This window comes from Plecotus auritus, assembly GCF_963455305.1.
Source record: "Plecotus auritus genome assembly, chromosome: 6".
NCBI classification, from domain to species: Eukaryota; Metazoa; Chordata; class Mammalia; order Chiroptera; family Vespertilionidae; genus Plecotus; species Plecotus auritus.
In genome coordinates this window covers 161,661,970-161,677,928 of record NC_137773.1, presented here as the reverse complement: position 1 = coordinate 161,677,928, position 15,959 = coordinate 161,661,970, and the positions used below count along the sequence as shown (strand labels likewise).

The 15,959-nt window shown below is 39.6% G+C and overlaps 1 protein-coding gene across 2 annotated transcripts in view; it reads left to right on the top strand.

Annotated features, from left to right (window-relative positions):
* The window catches only part of NEK10 (NIMA related kinase 10), a 158,941-nt gene that overhangs the window by 100,443 nt on the left and 42,539 nt on the right, over window positions 1-15,959 (top strand). For both annotated transcript variants that reach the window (XM_080673185.1, XM_080673186.1), the window contains exon 26: window positions 7,014-7,227. In XM_080673185.1, the coding sequence (XP_080529311.1) occupies window positions 7,014-7,227 (214 nt within the window). The remainder of the gene's footprint in view (window positions 1-7,013; window positions 7,228-15,959) is intronic.

The following is a 15,959-nucleotide window of genomic DNA, read 5'->3' as shown; positions in this document are numbered from 1 at the left end:
TGTAGACCCTTAACAAATTAATTACTGGTTGTACGAATAAATGACTCCCATTTATCTGGCTGATTGTTATTTCTGGACCATTTTAAATACTTAATTTGGCCCAAGATTACTTCTCTGCCCCACTGAGCTGAGTCAAATTCTCATTATTATGATGGAAACCCTAGAGTCACCTCAGATAGAATCTTTATCCATGTCCCTGCCCGATTCCCGTCCAGCTCGGTTCTGTGTCTGGCCCAGCCCTGAGCAGCATCTCTGGTGGGATGTCATAGACATATTACTGTGACTGCCCCTTCCCCTTTGGTTTCCCCTTCCAGCCCATTGTTTGGCAGTAATAGGCACTCCTAACGTGGTTGCAGGGTTATATCTGGAGTCTCTCTTTGCTCAGCACAGTGCTGTCCTGCTGTGTCCTAGGAGCCCCAGGCCCAGCTCAGGCTGAGCTTCACTAACTACAGACTCTGAACAAACCATTTGGCCACTCTTTCTGCATTTCTGATTCCTCATTCGGTAAAATGGGGACCCTAGTAGTACCAACCTCATCAGGCTCGTGTGATGGTTACACAGGGAATATATTGTTAATATTACAGGAAATGAGCTGAAACCCCTTCCTAAATCATCTGAATTCTGCATGTCTTGGATCGTGCCTTGCTGCTAATGAATCCAGATAAATGTATTTAAACTGCTCATCTGTACACTTTGTCCCCGTTCTCTGCTATCTGTTTTTTGCAAAGTGCCTTAAAAATCCAAGTCTCCCGAATTGTCAAGACAGGAGTACCAGACGTACTCATTTGACTTCTCCTTTTCATAGGTATTTGATTGCCACAAGGAGCCGGGGAAGGGTAGTGCAGAGAAAAAGAATAGAGACATTATTCTGATTTTGTGGCACCGGGCAAACAGAACCATAATTTGCTTCTGACAGGCTCCCCGGCTATTGGTACCCATGCCTCTTGGGGCTAAGAGGCTGTGGCAGAGTCATACATCAGCATTGTCATGAAAAGGTTAAGAGCATCAGTAGGTTCTGGAATTAACTGAATTCAAATTCCTCCTCTTCCACTCATCTGAACATTCCCAGCCCCACTTTTCCCACCGGTGCTGCGCAGGTAGCAATGGCAACTACTCATCGGCTTGCTTCAAAGCCTGAATAAGATAATGCTTCTGATGCTCTTAGCACAGTACCCAGCATGTAGTGAGCACTCAAAATTAGGTATTGCTATTAATAACAATATTATGTGTGGAATTAAGTATATAAAACCAATTGTGATAAATGTGATGCAGGATAGTAAAGGGGCAATAAGAGATTACGGAAGAATTTGGCCTAGTCTGGAGATTTGAGGAAGATTACATGAAGAAGGGATATGTAATCTGGCCCCGAATAATTCTCAAATAGTAAACAGAGTAGAGAAAGCATTTCACAGACGGGCATCTGTGAAGGCTTTCCTGGGAGAAAGAGCTTGTTAGTTTGAGGAACTGAAAGAAATTGGTGATGGAGCGTGTTAAGTACGGGAGAGAATAATGAGCACATGATTAGGGGCTAGGGAGGGACCAGATTGACCAGGTCCTATAGGCCACAGTGAGAGTTTGGAATTTTTACCTCGAGTACTGAGGAGAGGACTGAAGGGCAATTAGCAGGCTGGGCACAGTGAAAATTTTCTCTTTAGCACAGATCATGGGGGACAGACTAGAGGAAAAGAGTGTGGGAGGGAGAGGAAGGCCCAGCTGCCCACTGAAAGCTGATGGTGGCTTTGACTGGAGTGGGTTGGTGTTGATGGAGAGAAGTGGGGTTGTTTCCTCTGTAGGCTGGCAATTGAGTCAACAAGTTTGGGGTACAATCATAAGAGGATTAAAAAATACTTTAGTTAACTGGGACAATGTAGTGCTGTTGAAAAAATGAAAGCAATTGGATTTATTCTATGGAACTTCAGAAAATGGAGCCACGATCATGGAGTAGAGAGTCCTAGGAGGCCAAGGTCAGCTCACCATTAGGAACTATGTGTCAGAATTAGAGGCTCACACCGTGGAGCAGGCTGCTGGGTGGGTAGTGTCACCGGAATGTTTAAGAGAAGGAATGATCACTATTAAGAGACTCCAGATTAAATGTTTTTGAGGATAATTTTTATTCAAAATAATAAGATGCCATAAGAAGAACTGACAATTAGTTTTATAACTGACTGCAAATTAAGATTGCAGCATGCATTTTGTAACAGATGTTGTTTTCATTTAAAGTTATTCAAGACTCATTGTCTGGGTTCACATCACAAATAAAGTTTTATCTTTAGAAAATTTGACACACACACAAAAAACAAAATCAGTCATGGGTTGCTTGCAGTCACATATTTAATTTGCTTTGGATTTTTAGTCTTTAAAAATTTCCTTCCCAAAGAATTAGGGAACAAATTCAATTTCCTGTTTTCCTCAGGAAATTGGTACCAGGGAACATCAAGGCAGAAGTGTTCTTAATGATCATTTATGACTCAGCAAACGAGGCTCAGAGCCAGTCACTAGTACTGTTGTAGAGCTTTTGAAATACAAGACAACCATTGATGGGAAAATTCACTAGACTCATTCTTAATTTTCAACAAGGTGTTGTTTCTGATCATACATCTTTTTTCTTTGTCTGCTGTACCATCTTCTCACTTTTACTTCCTGCATCTTGTCAGCTAGAGCTCATACAGTTTGTTTTCCTGTTTATTGAGGTAGTAGACAGTGGTCATTGGAACCTTTTTTTTTTTTCCTTAATAGGCTTTTAAATTAGGAGAATTTCTTAGCAACCCTGAAGAGTTTGGGGCAGAAAAGAAATACATTTCATTGCTCTGCACAGTATCAGCATTACTACTTTTACCTTGCAGTAGACTGTCTAGGGAGTATTGTCTGTTTACTTTTGAAAAAGGAAGAACATTTCTTATTATGCACAAAATATTCCAATTGCCTTATTTATCGCTGTCTCCGCCTGGTTGCATAAGCTGGCTGGCCCTTTGTTTCCCAGGCACTTGGGAGACTAACAGAGTTAATGCTTTCAGCTCTTCTGGGGACAAATTGATCGTTACATTTTCCACACCACCTTCAACTCTTTGCTTTTTTAAACATAGAACAAATACAACTCAACATTGTAGCCCTCTCAGTCTTTCCATCTGGTCTCAGTGCAGAGTGGGGACAAGGTGGTCAGGCTGATTGGAACATCCCAGATTTTTTTCTAGAACATGATTCCATGCTTATTCGATTCAAGAATCATTGAAGCATTGGATTGCTCTTAAGAATTTCTGTGAACTATCTACGCAGGGAGACATTTCAAAGCAGTGAAGCTAGACTAGAACTTCTGGTGGGAGATATACCTGGTATCTCAGTCTGTGGCCAAATAGTTTGGGTTATGGACAGGTGACTTTTTAAATGATGGGCTTTATTTAGTTTGTTTGTTTACTCACTTGCTGAGTTCCTCTTAGGACCCAGACTCCATTTTACATGCTGGGGGGAGATCATGGCGAAGGGGACACATGCCCCCCCTCTCAAAAAATTTCCAGTTTCTAGTGGTGAAACAGACCATTAAAATACAATAATTATAGTGGTTTAAGTACCTAAATATAGACTGCAGTGGGAACATACCAGAGGGAGACAGTGTGTCTACCTGAGGGGGTTCCGAAAAGTCTTACTGATAGAGACTTGCAAAAGAGTGGGATTTTGGTAAGCAGTTATTGGATGTGGTTTAGGAAAGGGCAGACACCATCAGCAAAAAAAAACAGATTCAAGCAGAAGGAATAAAATGAGCAAAGAAATGGGAGCATAGGAAAGCCATGGGCTATTTGGGAAAGTACAGGGAGGAGCATTTGTTGTGTTGCTGGGGCAGAGGGAGAAGAGGAGGAGAGGTGGTGGAGAGAGGTAAGAGACAGTTCAGGCGGGGCTTGTATGGCATGCTGGGAATTTTAATTTTGTCCACTTGGGCCACTGAGGGGCTATTGAGCAGTTCTGAGCAGAGGAGCGACGTAATCAGTTTTGGAATATTATTCTGTAGCATTTTACCATATGGAGCAGAGGTGGACAAGAGATGAGCATGCCACTTAGAAGATTATTTCAGTAGTCCAAGCAAGTGCTGATGAAATAGGCCAATGGTCATGGGATCAGAGGGGAAGGATACAGAGGCAGAAATTAGTGAAAAGGCAGAAGCCACAGGACTTAGTGTTGGTTGAATGTGGGAGGGGATTGGAGAGAAATAAAGTTGTGGATTTTCTTTTCCATTTATTAGGCTTTTATAACGTGTCAGCACTTTATAGGGCTGGCTTCATTTCATCACCATGCCAGCTTGATCTTATGATGATACCATTTTACAGATGGGCTGTCTGAGGCTTAGAAGCGAAGTGTTGCCCAACATCATAGGTAATGAAGGACAAGCCAGGATTTAAACCCCATTGGTGTGGCTTGGAGCCTTCAGACCTAATTATGATGCTAAACTGTACCTCCTGGATGGCAAATGCAGAATGGGGAGTAATCTGGGAGAGAAGGGGATGGATAAATGCCAGAACAGAGGCCATGCTGGTTCCCATTTACCATAATATATAACTATATAATTTTAAAAATTAGTTTATGTTGCCTTTTCAATTAAAAAACAGCTGATAATTAAACTGCCAATATTATGTTGAATTAGTTTAAAAATCTGCAGACTGAGAATTTAGAATATCTGCATTGATGAAAGGCTCAGTTGCTGGGAGCCTTTGTTTTTCCCCCTCACATAGCAGTCATAAGCAACACTAGGTCAACCAAACATTGTTTATGAGCTTCAATCCCTTTTGCTAATTAAGTGAGGGTAGAGGAAAAAGCACATCTAGTTAGAAGATGGACTTCAACACTTAGCTTCTTTTGTGCTTATGAACAATAGTAAGAAACTTGAACACAAATATGTCTCTGCCTCACAAAGCCGGCTTTCTGTGCTTACGACCAATGCATGGAGCCTCTGAACTCAAATCAGTCCTGTGCTCAGGGTAAGGGTCTGCATCCGAGGTCAACTATTGCATCTTTGAATTGGTCTGTTGGAAGTGAAATATTGGGATATATGGGATAAGGAGCATGTGTGTTGAGGGTTTGGGGCCTCAGCTTATGCTCCCTGCCTCCCTGGCATAGATTCTCAGCCATCTGCTCCAGTCCCCTGGACCTTTACCTGGCCTCGAGCTCCATCTCCCTGTTTCTGTCCCATCATTGCTGCTGCCCCCTACCTGCTGTGGCAGTTGGGTGTGTCAGCAGGGGAGGCCTGTGCTCCACCTTTACCCTCCTCCCCATGGGGTGTTGCTGAAGGTAAGTAAGGAGGGGTCAGGATGGAGCATGTGTCCTGCTGTGTCTTGGGTCAGGGCCAAGAAGAGGTCATCCCTGACCAGGCTGGCAGTACCATGGTATGTTTGGAGGGTGATTCAGTGGGGGGTCTCTTGCCCACCTCCAATCCAGGTACCTATTACATCCTGCTGGCACAGAGGTTGCAATCTTTGGGATCTCCCATCTTCTATCAGGATGCTGGACTGTGGAAAGGGGAGATTGACTTCCCACTCCCTCCTGGGGCCCGTAGTTTCATTTTGTACTGGGAACCACACAAATTATGTAGCTGGCCCTGTCTCCACAATCTCTCGCCTTACTTTGTATATAATAAAGTTCATAGACTGAACTTCGTTAAATATGAATTCAAAAGATGTGTAAGTGTTGATCATAACCATAGTAGAAGCCAACTGCCTCAGAACTTAAAAAGAAGTAGCATAAAGATAAAGCATGAAATGGAATGTCTTAAACTCTGATTAAGATATGTGTAGTTTGCTCCTGGTTAATAAACTCAATAAAAAAGAATAATTAACATATTAGAATCTTATTTGGAGGAATAATTGTGTGTAATAATTCTTCAATCTTTCCTGGAGATATCAGTATAGGCACAACTTGTATTAACTATGGGTTGCTAAATAGAATACAAGATGTGAAAATTAGATCTTTTTCTCAATGTCCAAACAATTTAAATTTTACTGAAAAGCACCAACTTACTTTAGTGAAGTTGGTGAATTTGAATTTAAAAATAGAGAAAATAATGCTTGGCCGATGTGGCTCAGTGTTTGAGCATTGACCTATGAACCAGGAAGATATGGTTCGATTCCTGGTCAGGGCACATATAGGGCTCAGTTCCCAGTAAGGGGCATGCAAGGGGCAGCTGATCAATGATTCTCTCTCATCATTGATGTTTCTATCTCTCTCTCCTTCTCTCTTCCTCTCTGAAATCAATGCAAATATATTTTTAAAAATAGAGAAAATATTGTAGTGAGTTCCAGAAGCATTTAAGGATGCTAGCCAATGATCTTGACAACTGGTTCCCTGGTCATCTAGTGTTTAGCTGTGACATGAACAATACTCCTTTTAGTAGGCTGATTATTTCATACCTCCAACATTAAAGAAAATATTAGTAAGCAATGTATCAAATTAATTACTTTTTAAAAAATTTATTACAAACACTCTAAACCTCTTTAGTAACTGGGGTGCATGTTATTTCTATGACCTCATGTTTTGAAAAATATTCACTAATTAGGTTTGTTAATATTTGCTGTAAGGCTGGAAAAGGTCAATTTGTGACCCCCCTACCCCCAACATTTCTTCCTTTGATGCATCAGGGGTGATCATTAGGGACTCTATTATCGGTTTCCATCTTTGTTTCACTGACCAGTGAGTTGGTGGCGATTTTAGAAAATAACCAGTTCACACAGGAGAAGATGACCCCATCCGCCTGTCCTGAGACCCAAGGAGCAGCTTCATGCTCAGCCTGTAGCCCTTGCCTGCGGGTCCAGCTGCAAAGAGAACAGTGCTGTCTCCCTCCCCTCCCCAAACTTTTCAAATGCCTTTGGAAAAGTCTTGGATTCAAAACTATGCTTGATGTCCAACCCACCCTTAGGTTCTCTTGGGTGCAAACACCGTGGTGGGCACAGAGTGGAATCTAACCTTCACCTTCCAAGCCCCCTGGCTGGTGCTGATGTTGATCGGACTGTAGTAACGAACAAATCTTCTCTTAGGTGCCTCACTCCTGACGCAGAAGCCCGCCCAGATATTGTGGAAGTCAGCTCCCTGATATCGGATGTCATGATGAAGTATTTAGATAGCTTGTCTACATCCCAGCTGGCCTTGGAGAAGAAACTGGAACGGGAACGGAGGCGCACACAGAGGTATTTTATGGAAGCCAACCGGAACGCCGTCACATGTCACCATGAGCTGGCTCCACTGTCTCATGTAAGTGTGAATCCTTCAGTCTCTTTATGATGCACTCTAGTAGGTGCTCTAAGGTTGTTCACGCTGTCTTAAAGAATAACTCCTTTATTTTTTTTCTTTTTATTGAATTTATTGGGGTGACAGTAGTTAACAATATTATACATGTTTCAGGTGCACAGTTCTACAACACATCATCTATACACTGTATTGTGTGTTCACCACCCCAAGTCAAGTCTCCTTTCATCATCATTTATCCCCCCTATACCCTCCTCCACCCCTCACTCCGGTAATCCCCACACTGTTGTCCCTGTCTATGAGTTTTTTTTTTTATTTTTGCTCTATTTCCCCCCCCCCCCCACCCACCACACACAGAGCTGTCAGCATGCTCTCTTCTTAGAAGGAAAGCCCACTCTACTGTTAGGTGGGTTTGTCTTGACGTACATGGAATCCAGGAGTTAAAGATTCAATATAGTTTTCTTTGGGGGGAAACTCATCTTCATTGCCTTAGATGCTGATCCCAGCTGTAATCTCACAGAGCAATTCATGGCGATTCTCCAAGGCCTGGGTTTATGTTTCGGAGCATATAGCTTGGCGTTACAGCTATTGCAGAACAGTCAAATCTTACACTCAGGGAATTAGAGTGCACTTCACTTATTGTTTTGCTACCTGACTTTGTAAAAACTAGGCAACAATGAGAAACACACAGATGCCATGTTGCATTCAGAGTTAGTATTTCCAATAAACTAAAATGCAAGGGATTTAGCCATTTCTATAGATCTTAAGTATCTGGGGCCTTCTGTTAAGTTCTGCACTGCAAAGCTACTTGGCCAATTTCCAATGTAATATAAACAAGTCGGTTTATATGAGATTCATGTAGCTGATAGGTGAAGTTAGTTTAAAATCGTACAGCAGAAATTCCCTTATCTTTAGCAAAACACCTTGAGAAAGACCATTTACTTTATTTAATTTTATTCCTCAGCTTTTTTAAAAACTCTATTGTGGAAAATTTGATACATTTCTGGAGATAAAGACAGTGCTTTGTGCATCCATCCTCGAGCCTTAACAATTTGCTGCTGCGGACCAGTCATGTGTCATCTCTATGCTTACCCACTACTCCCTCCCAAATCCAAGAGGCCGTATCATTTTAACTGGAAACCCAGCTGTCAGGCCATGACTGGACAGAATAAAGGGAGAGACCTACAGTCAAGGAGGGAGTCTTGAGGTTTTAGAAGTTATTTACTCATCTGTAAATCAGTGGGGAAATATTACCAATTGCAGAGGGCACTAGGATTAAATAGATCAATGTGTTTGAATACTGTGCAAATTAAAAAGTGGTATAAACTGTACGATAACATCAGTTATTTAAAATGAGCAATGCCCATGATGAAGAAGAGTTTGTTGATGCAAATTGTTAATCTAATACTAGAGGTCCATTAGTACTAAATCCACGTCTGTTACCCCTGTGGTTAATAGACATTTATTGAGCACCTGTTCCTAGTTAGCCTCCAAGCCCTTCTGGAGCCTTCAGTGTCAGGGACCACAGAGAAGTAAACAAAGCAGAGTTCACACTACCACTTTAAAGGGCCATAAATACCTTCTTTTGCATTCTATGCAGACATACTGGTGATTTTTCATTTCAAGATTAATCAAATGATAGCTCGTAGGAAAAAATGCAGCTTTATGAAAGAACTGAGATGAAATCATTACATTTCATTAAAGACAGCATGCAGTTAATTGGCCTTATCCTCACTGGGTACCATCCTTATTTTTTAAAACTCCCATCTACACTATTACTGGCAAAAGAATTTTAGTGTAAAATTGTTGTTTCTTTTTTTCTTAAGCAGTATTGTGGTATTGTAATTGTTTCATTTCAAATATAGTGGCCTGTTCTCCCAGAGAAGCTAATCTCAATAATGCAATTACACAATCTAATGATAAATCCTAGTCAAAGGAAAGGCAAATTAGTGGGTTCAGTATAACTGTATGAATTCCCAGCACCGATAAAAAGATCCTCTGCGAATTACTGAAATTTTGCAAATTAGCAGGTAAGCAAACAATTGATAAGAAGCATTAAAGGCTCCTATCTCATGGTGGGCATGCTGTTTACTTCCACATGTTAAATTATTCTGAACTATGAAAGTGTTCATTATGAGCTAGTAAAGACAAGAATTAACATAAGCCTCAAAAGCACAGAGAATTCTTCACTAATAAGTTCATGCCTGTGTACTGTGGTTTATTTAGCCTCTATGAAAGAATCAAGACTTGCCTTTGGAAAATGTTAAGATTTCTAAGTTTTATAATTCAAAATAATCTATCTCAAGGAGAGCACAGAGTCAGGAATGGCAAGAATTTAGAAAAAAAAAATCAAGTGCAATTTTTACTTAAAAGTGTAGTAATAGCCCTACCAGCGTGGCTCAGTGGTTGAGCTTCGACCTATGAACCAGGAGGTCACAGTTTGATTCTGGGTCAGGGCACATGCCTGGGTTGCCGGCTTGTTCCCCAGTAGGGGGCCCGATTCATATTTTCTTAATGCAAATTTTAAAAATGTTGTTTTATTTATTGACCCGAGTTTTATTTCCATTATGCCAAATGTCATTTACAAGTGCTGAGCTCACTACTAAAGGCACGTGTCTGCAGTCCTCTGCTTAGAGATTGAATAAGCCATGTGGAAAATGATAAATTTTAAAAAGACAATATTTTAGTGAATATCTTTGCTTTTATTGTCTGGTTAGTTGTTGACTAAATTTTCCCCAAGGCTGTTAAAATGCAACAAGGAATGATGCAGTGAAAGAAATATCAGGAAAAATCATGACTTGTTTTGGAAATGTTCTATATTTATTATGTTTTAAGAAAACAAAGCGATGCCTTATAGGCTCCCACACCAGATATATATGCAATCCACCCCTTTCTATTTTTTTACATATAGTTAACTGGAAAAATTTTAAGTGCTTAGTTTAGTAACTTTTGACCATGCATAACTCCCACCCAAAACCAGATGCAGAACATTTACATCACTTCAGGAAGTTCCCTTTGCCCTTTCTCACCCAATTCCTGGACCACAGACAGACTGGGGTAATTTCCATCGCTATAGATGACTTCTGCCTATTGTTTGACTTCATATAAAAATCATACACATGCACTCTTGAGTGGCTAGGGTCTTTCAGATGACATGATGTCTGTGAGATTCATCCATGTTGTCATGTATCGCAGTAATTTGTTCATATTCCTAGAGTATTATGTGGATGAATATATCAAAATTTGATTATTCTCCTGGTGAGGAACACTTATATTGTGTTTCTAGACTTGAGGTTTTATAAGTGAAACTGCTATGAGTTGTCTGGGGTAAGTCTTTTTGTGGATATATTCTCATTTCTCCTCGATGAATACCTAAGAATATAATTTCAGGGTCATAAGGTAGTTACATGTTTAAACTTAAAAGAAACTGCCAAACAGTTCTCCAACATGCACTGTTTAGCACTTTAAGGAGCAATGTATGAGATTGTTCCACATTCTTGCAACCTTTTGGTACAGTCTTTTAGATTCTAGCCTTTGTAGTGGGTATAAAAGGGTATCTCTGTGGTTTTATTTTGCATTTTCGTAATAACCAAGAATATTGAGCACTTTAAAATGTGCTTATTAGTCATTTATCTATCTCTTTGTGTCTGTGAAGTGTCTGTTCAAATCTTTGCCCATTATTTTATTGAATTGTTTGCTTGTTTTTGTTTATTTGTAGGAGTTTTTTATATATTCTAGATATGACTTTCTTGAACATATGCATTACAGATATTTCTCCCAGTCTATGGCTTCTTAAATTTTATTAATGATATTTTCTTTATGAGCACAAAATTTTGTTAAGTTTTAATTTTGTTAAAGTCCAATTTATTTATTTAGATTTTTGTTCATGCTTTTTGCATTCTATTAAAGATATTGTTTACTATCCTAAAGTTAAAAAAATAAGTTTGTTTTTTCTTGTAAATTCTTTATGTTTATAGCTTTAATGTAATGTGATCCATTTTTGTGATCAGTGGAAGTAGAGTTTTTGGGTGCTACAGGGAAAAGGAGGATGGGGTTTCATGGAAAGCTTTATTGATGATGTAAAATTATTTGGGTTTCCCTCCAAGGTGCTATCTTCTTCCATCTTGCCCTGGAAGAAGTTCAGCAGGGCTAGAATTAAGGCCACTGCCCCAAATTTCTATTCCATATTAAAGTCCAGTCCAGTCCAGTCCAGTCCAGTCCAGCATCTGGCTAGCTTAGCTTGTGTTCCCAGCTGCAGTCCATTGCTTAAGGCCACATGGCAAGCTTAAGGCCACATGGCAGAGTAGCGCATGGGGGCACGTGGGTCATGGAGCTAGAGAGAAAGGGGAGTAAGGGGAACCATGCAAACAAGAAGCAAGGAAGAGAGAACTCTTGGTCTGGGGGTTTTGCCCTTTCAAGATTTCTCAGGCTTACTTTGGGGTCCACCCTTCTAGCCAATGATCTTTCTCCCAGGCTAGACTGACAGGCAAGCACCTCCCCTACATCACCTGACTTCACTGCACATGCTCCCATCTCCCCTTTGTTCCATCCCTTCCCCAGTGATTGGCAGGGAATGGGTCCCTGGTTCCCTGGGGAGCGGGAAGCTGCCCCATGACCATGCTTATAGTGCCTGGCCCCCCCCCTTTGCTCCCTTCCTTATTAATATTAATGAACTATCTAATTATGATGATAGCATTTTGATACAGTTTTGTGAATAGAATAATGAAGAGATTGAGTTTTCTTTTTTTTCCACATGGGTATTCAGTTCTTCAGATATAGTTTCTTAAAATGCCTAATCTTTCCCTATTCATTTTATTAGGCATTTTTGTTAAAAATCATTTGATAGTACATATGTGGACCTATCTCTGAGCTCTTTTCTGTTATATTGTAGGTTTTTAATACGTTTTGAAATCAGTTGTATAGTTCCTCTGATTTTGTTCTTTGTCAAGTTTGATTTGGCTGTTCTAAGTCTGTTGTATTTCCTTATTAATTTTAGAATCAGTTTGTCAATTTCTTTAAAAAAATCGTGCTGAAATTTTGATTTCTACTCATTGTTGTACAACACTTTGAAAAAAAATCAATATTATATTTCACTTATTCAACAAAACTTATTGAACATCTGTTTTCTTCTGGGAATTATTCTTGTCTGATATTATAACAGTGAACGGAACAGTCAAAGACATCCACCTTCATAGTTGGGGAAGGCAAATAATACATAAAAATAAAGTGTTATGGGCAAAAATTATAAGAAGGCAAGGCAATAGAAGGTGATTATTCATGTGGAAAGAGGCTATTTTAAATAGAGATATCATGGAAAACCTTTATACTTATGTGACATCTGAGAAGAGACCAGGATATATTAAAGGGATGAGTCATGCAAATATCTGGAGGCACAACATTGATAGCTGAGGAATCAGCAAGTGCAAAGATCATGAGGTGATAGTGTTCCTGCCAAGTTCAAGGAGTGAGCAAGGAGGCCTGTGTGGCTGGAGTGGAGTGAAGCAGGGGGAGACTTAGGAGATGAGGAGGCTATAAGTCCATGGTAGAGACTTGAGTGATGTGAGTTCATTGAAGGAGAGTGACATAATCTTTCCAAATGATATAGCAGGCTGCTGTGTAGTAATAGACTGCTGAGAGCAAAAAGTGGAAGCAGGGAAATTGGTTAGGAGGAGATTGCATTGGGACCAGGCAAAAAAACGATGTAGACTCTTTTCCTTGGTTTCTAATTCTTTGTCTATTAGTTTGGTGCTTTAGAAAAAAACTTTTCTGTGCTGTTTTTAAGAAAGCCTTTTCTTTAGAATCTTACATCTTTTTAAAATACATATTTTTTATTGACTTCAGAGAAGAAGGGAGAGGGAGAGAGAGATAGAAACATCAATAAGGAGAGAAAATCATTGGCCAGCTGCCTCTTGCACACTCCCTACTGGGGATCAAGCCTGAAACCCAGGCATGTGCCCTGACTGTAATCAAACTATGACCTCCTGATTCATAGGTCAACGCTCAACCACTGAGCCACATCGGCCAGGCTCAATTTGGTATTTTGATATTCTGTGCTAAGAATGCTGTTTAACAAGAATTAGACCCTTCCTTATGTAATTTTGTGTTAAAAATGGAACAGTAAGTGGGGTTCCAATTTGTGGGTCTCATCTCTATTGATAATACCCATGTCTAATTTCATTCTGTTTAATGCCTTAAGCTATGCTGGTTTTCAATTACATTTCTTGTTTTTGAGCAATCCAAATTAGAATGTCTTAAAACTTGACTGCTTGATAATTCTCTGTGCATTGTTTCTTCTACATGTTAAGTGGCATTGCCTGATCTGTCCTCTTTTGAAATGCTTTTGGAAATATTAATAGACATTCAGTTGTTTTCATCTGTCTGCAGTCTTGGAACAAAATGGTGGTCGGTAGTTGATGTAGACCATATTGTCTGTATTTTTAATAAGTGATATTTTTAGATTATGACACTGTTCTTCCCCTCATCTTTATTATTATTATTATGATGATGATGATGTCTAGCAAATCTGTCTTTGAATTAGGAATGTCAGGTTAGTTATGGGGTGGCAGGGAAACATTGCCAAACATGGTAAATTTGGTTCTAGGATTTTAGACTGAATTATTATAATTAATTCATTCTCTAATTTTATTTAAGTTAGTGACAGTTCATTAATATGTTCTTATGGGTTTAAGAAGTTCAGAGAATGTTGTAATAATAAAGGAATCATAATTATGTGCATAAATTATATTAAAGTGAAATGTTTAGCTTTGTATGAGTATTTTTAGCAAGTTCAAAACAAAAAAAGTTAATATTCAAATGTGAAGAGACCATTTTCCTTTATTGTGTAATAGTTGTAAATTTAGCTATTTTCAAGGCTTAAACACTAGTTTTTCTGGTTTAACTTGAACATATTACTCTGTGGGGCATGGGAGAAGGGAAATGCTTCAAGATTTTATCAATGAAATTAAACATTCTCCAAAGAACTTGGGAACTAAAAGAGTTCCATCCTCCATATTGACGGACCAGACTCCGGCCTTACTGCATCAGCCTACCTCTCTGTGATGGCAAAGCCAGGGTCCCAGAGCGCGTTCCTGGAAGGAGCCTCTCATTGCCCTTGCTGAGTGGACAGTCCACTCAGCTATGGCCGAGTCTATGTGACCCCTTCAGCCATATGGCCACACTGGCTGACTTTTTAAATACTTTAAAATTCAGTAACTAAGTTTATGTACAATGATATGCAGTTAATAATCTGTCTCCTGTTTTGAGTTTTCTTTTAAAAAATATTTTTATTGATGTTCGAGGGGAAGGGAAAGAGAGAGAGATAGAAACATCAATGATGAGAGAGAATCATTGATTGGCTGCCTCCTGCACACCCACACTGGGAATCGAGCCCACAACCTAGGCATATGCCCTGACCGGGAATTGAACCAGGACCTCTGGTTCTTAGGTCGACTGGACTGTTTTGAATTTTCTTTGTGGTATCAGCCATGAAAAACATAAAACTTGGTTTGTCACCTAAAAGAGATCACCTCATCCTGGTGAATTTCTGTCAAGCATTGGATAGCCCTAAATTCATGTATTTAAGGTCACAATTATTAACTGAATAAATGGAAGACATGCGGTAAAGATAAAACAAATAGAATATGAATATTTAGAACACAACAGATGTAGTGCATTCTTTATGGCTCTACAGTAAAGCTTCTACAAGATGTAGCTGGTGTTATGCTTTATATTTATTTCTTGCTTTGCTTTGTCTTGTTATAAAACTAACCTTCTGGGCAACTTAAAAATATTGCACTAGTTTTAATAAACTAGGCTCTCTTTATTCTTTTCCTACTGCCACAGTTAATTTGGGCATTGCCAGTCTGTTACTGTTAGAATTGCTATTCAACTAAAAAATGTATTATGATCTGCTCCACACATAAACATTACATTGTAATGAGCTAAACATAATTGTGTCTATATCAGCAATTGTGACAGGAAGCGGCTTCTCTAATGGTGATGACTACCACATCAACGATCATTTTATTGTAAAATTTCCATTGTCTTCTCCTTGCTGCCATATCAATACTCAGAATGTGTCCATTCATTCCTAGGAGATACAGAAGCCAAAAAAAAATTTAAATTCACTCTCCAATTCCCAGAAAAACCCTAAGTAATTAAAAGTACAAAAAATGACAGCAGCCAAATTCCATCCCCCAAGGTGTACCTTTCCCCCACCACTCTAACTTGCTTTAATAGGTTTATGGACTTGCTGAGGCAACTTTTGAAAATATCTTAATGGCCTCAACTATTATGGCTGAAAATACCCGACCATCTCTGCCTTTGCCCAGTGCCTGCTGAGTTACAGGTGCTTGATGTCATTGCTGGGCTGGTCATCTTTAAGACAGGCGAGCTTTACAGCCTTCCCTAGTGCAGAGAGGGAAAGGGAAGGGAGAAGTTCGCATCACCAAACAGTCCCTTTACCTCTCAGAAATGTCACCGTAGGACTCTGCAGAAAGGGGCAAGATTGAAAACACAGCCGTTACAAAACCTGCTTGTCCTATAAGGGAATTCACCTGTTTTTCTAGCCCTTCTCTCCCTTTGATATCAACACAGCAACTACGTATTGAGCATTTGCTATGTGCAAGGTATCCAGGAATTTAAAAGGGACTGAAATAGCCCCCAGGTCTTAAAGGAGTGAGTTGGATAATAACTTGAGTACTCAAATATTCACAAGCAAAAACTCTGGAAATCACACT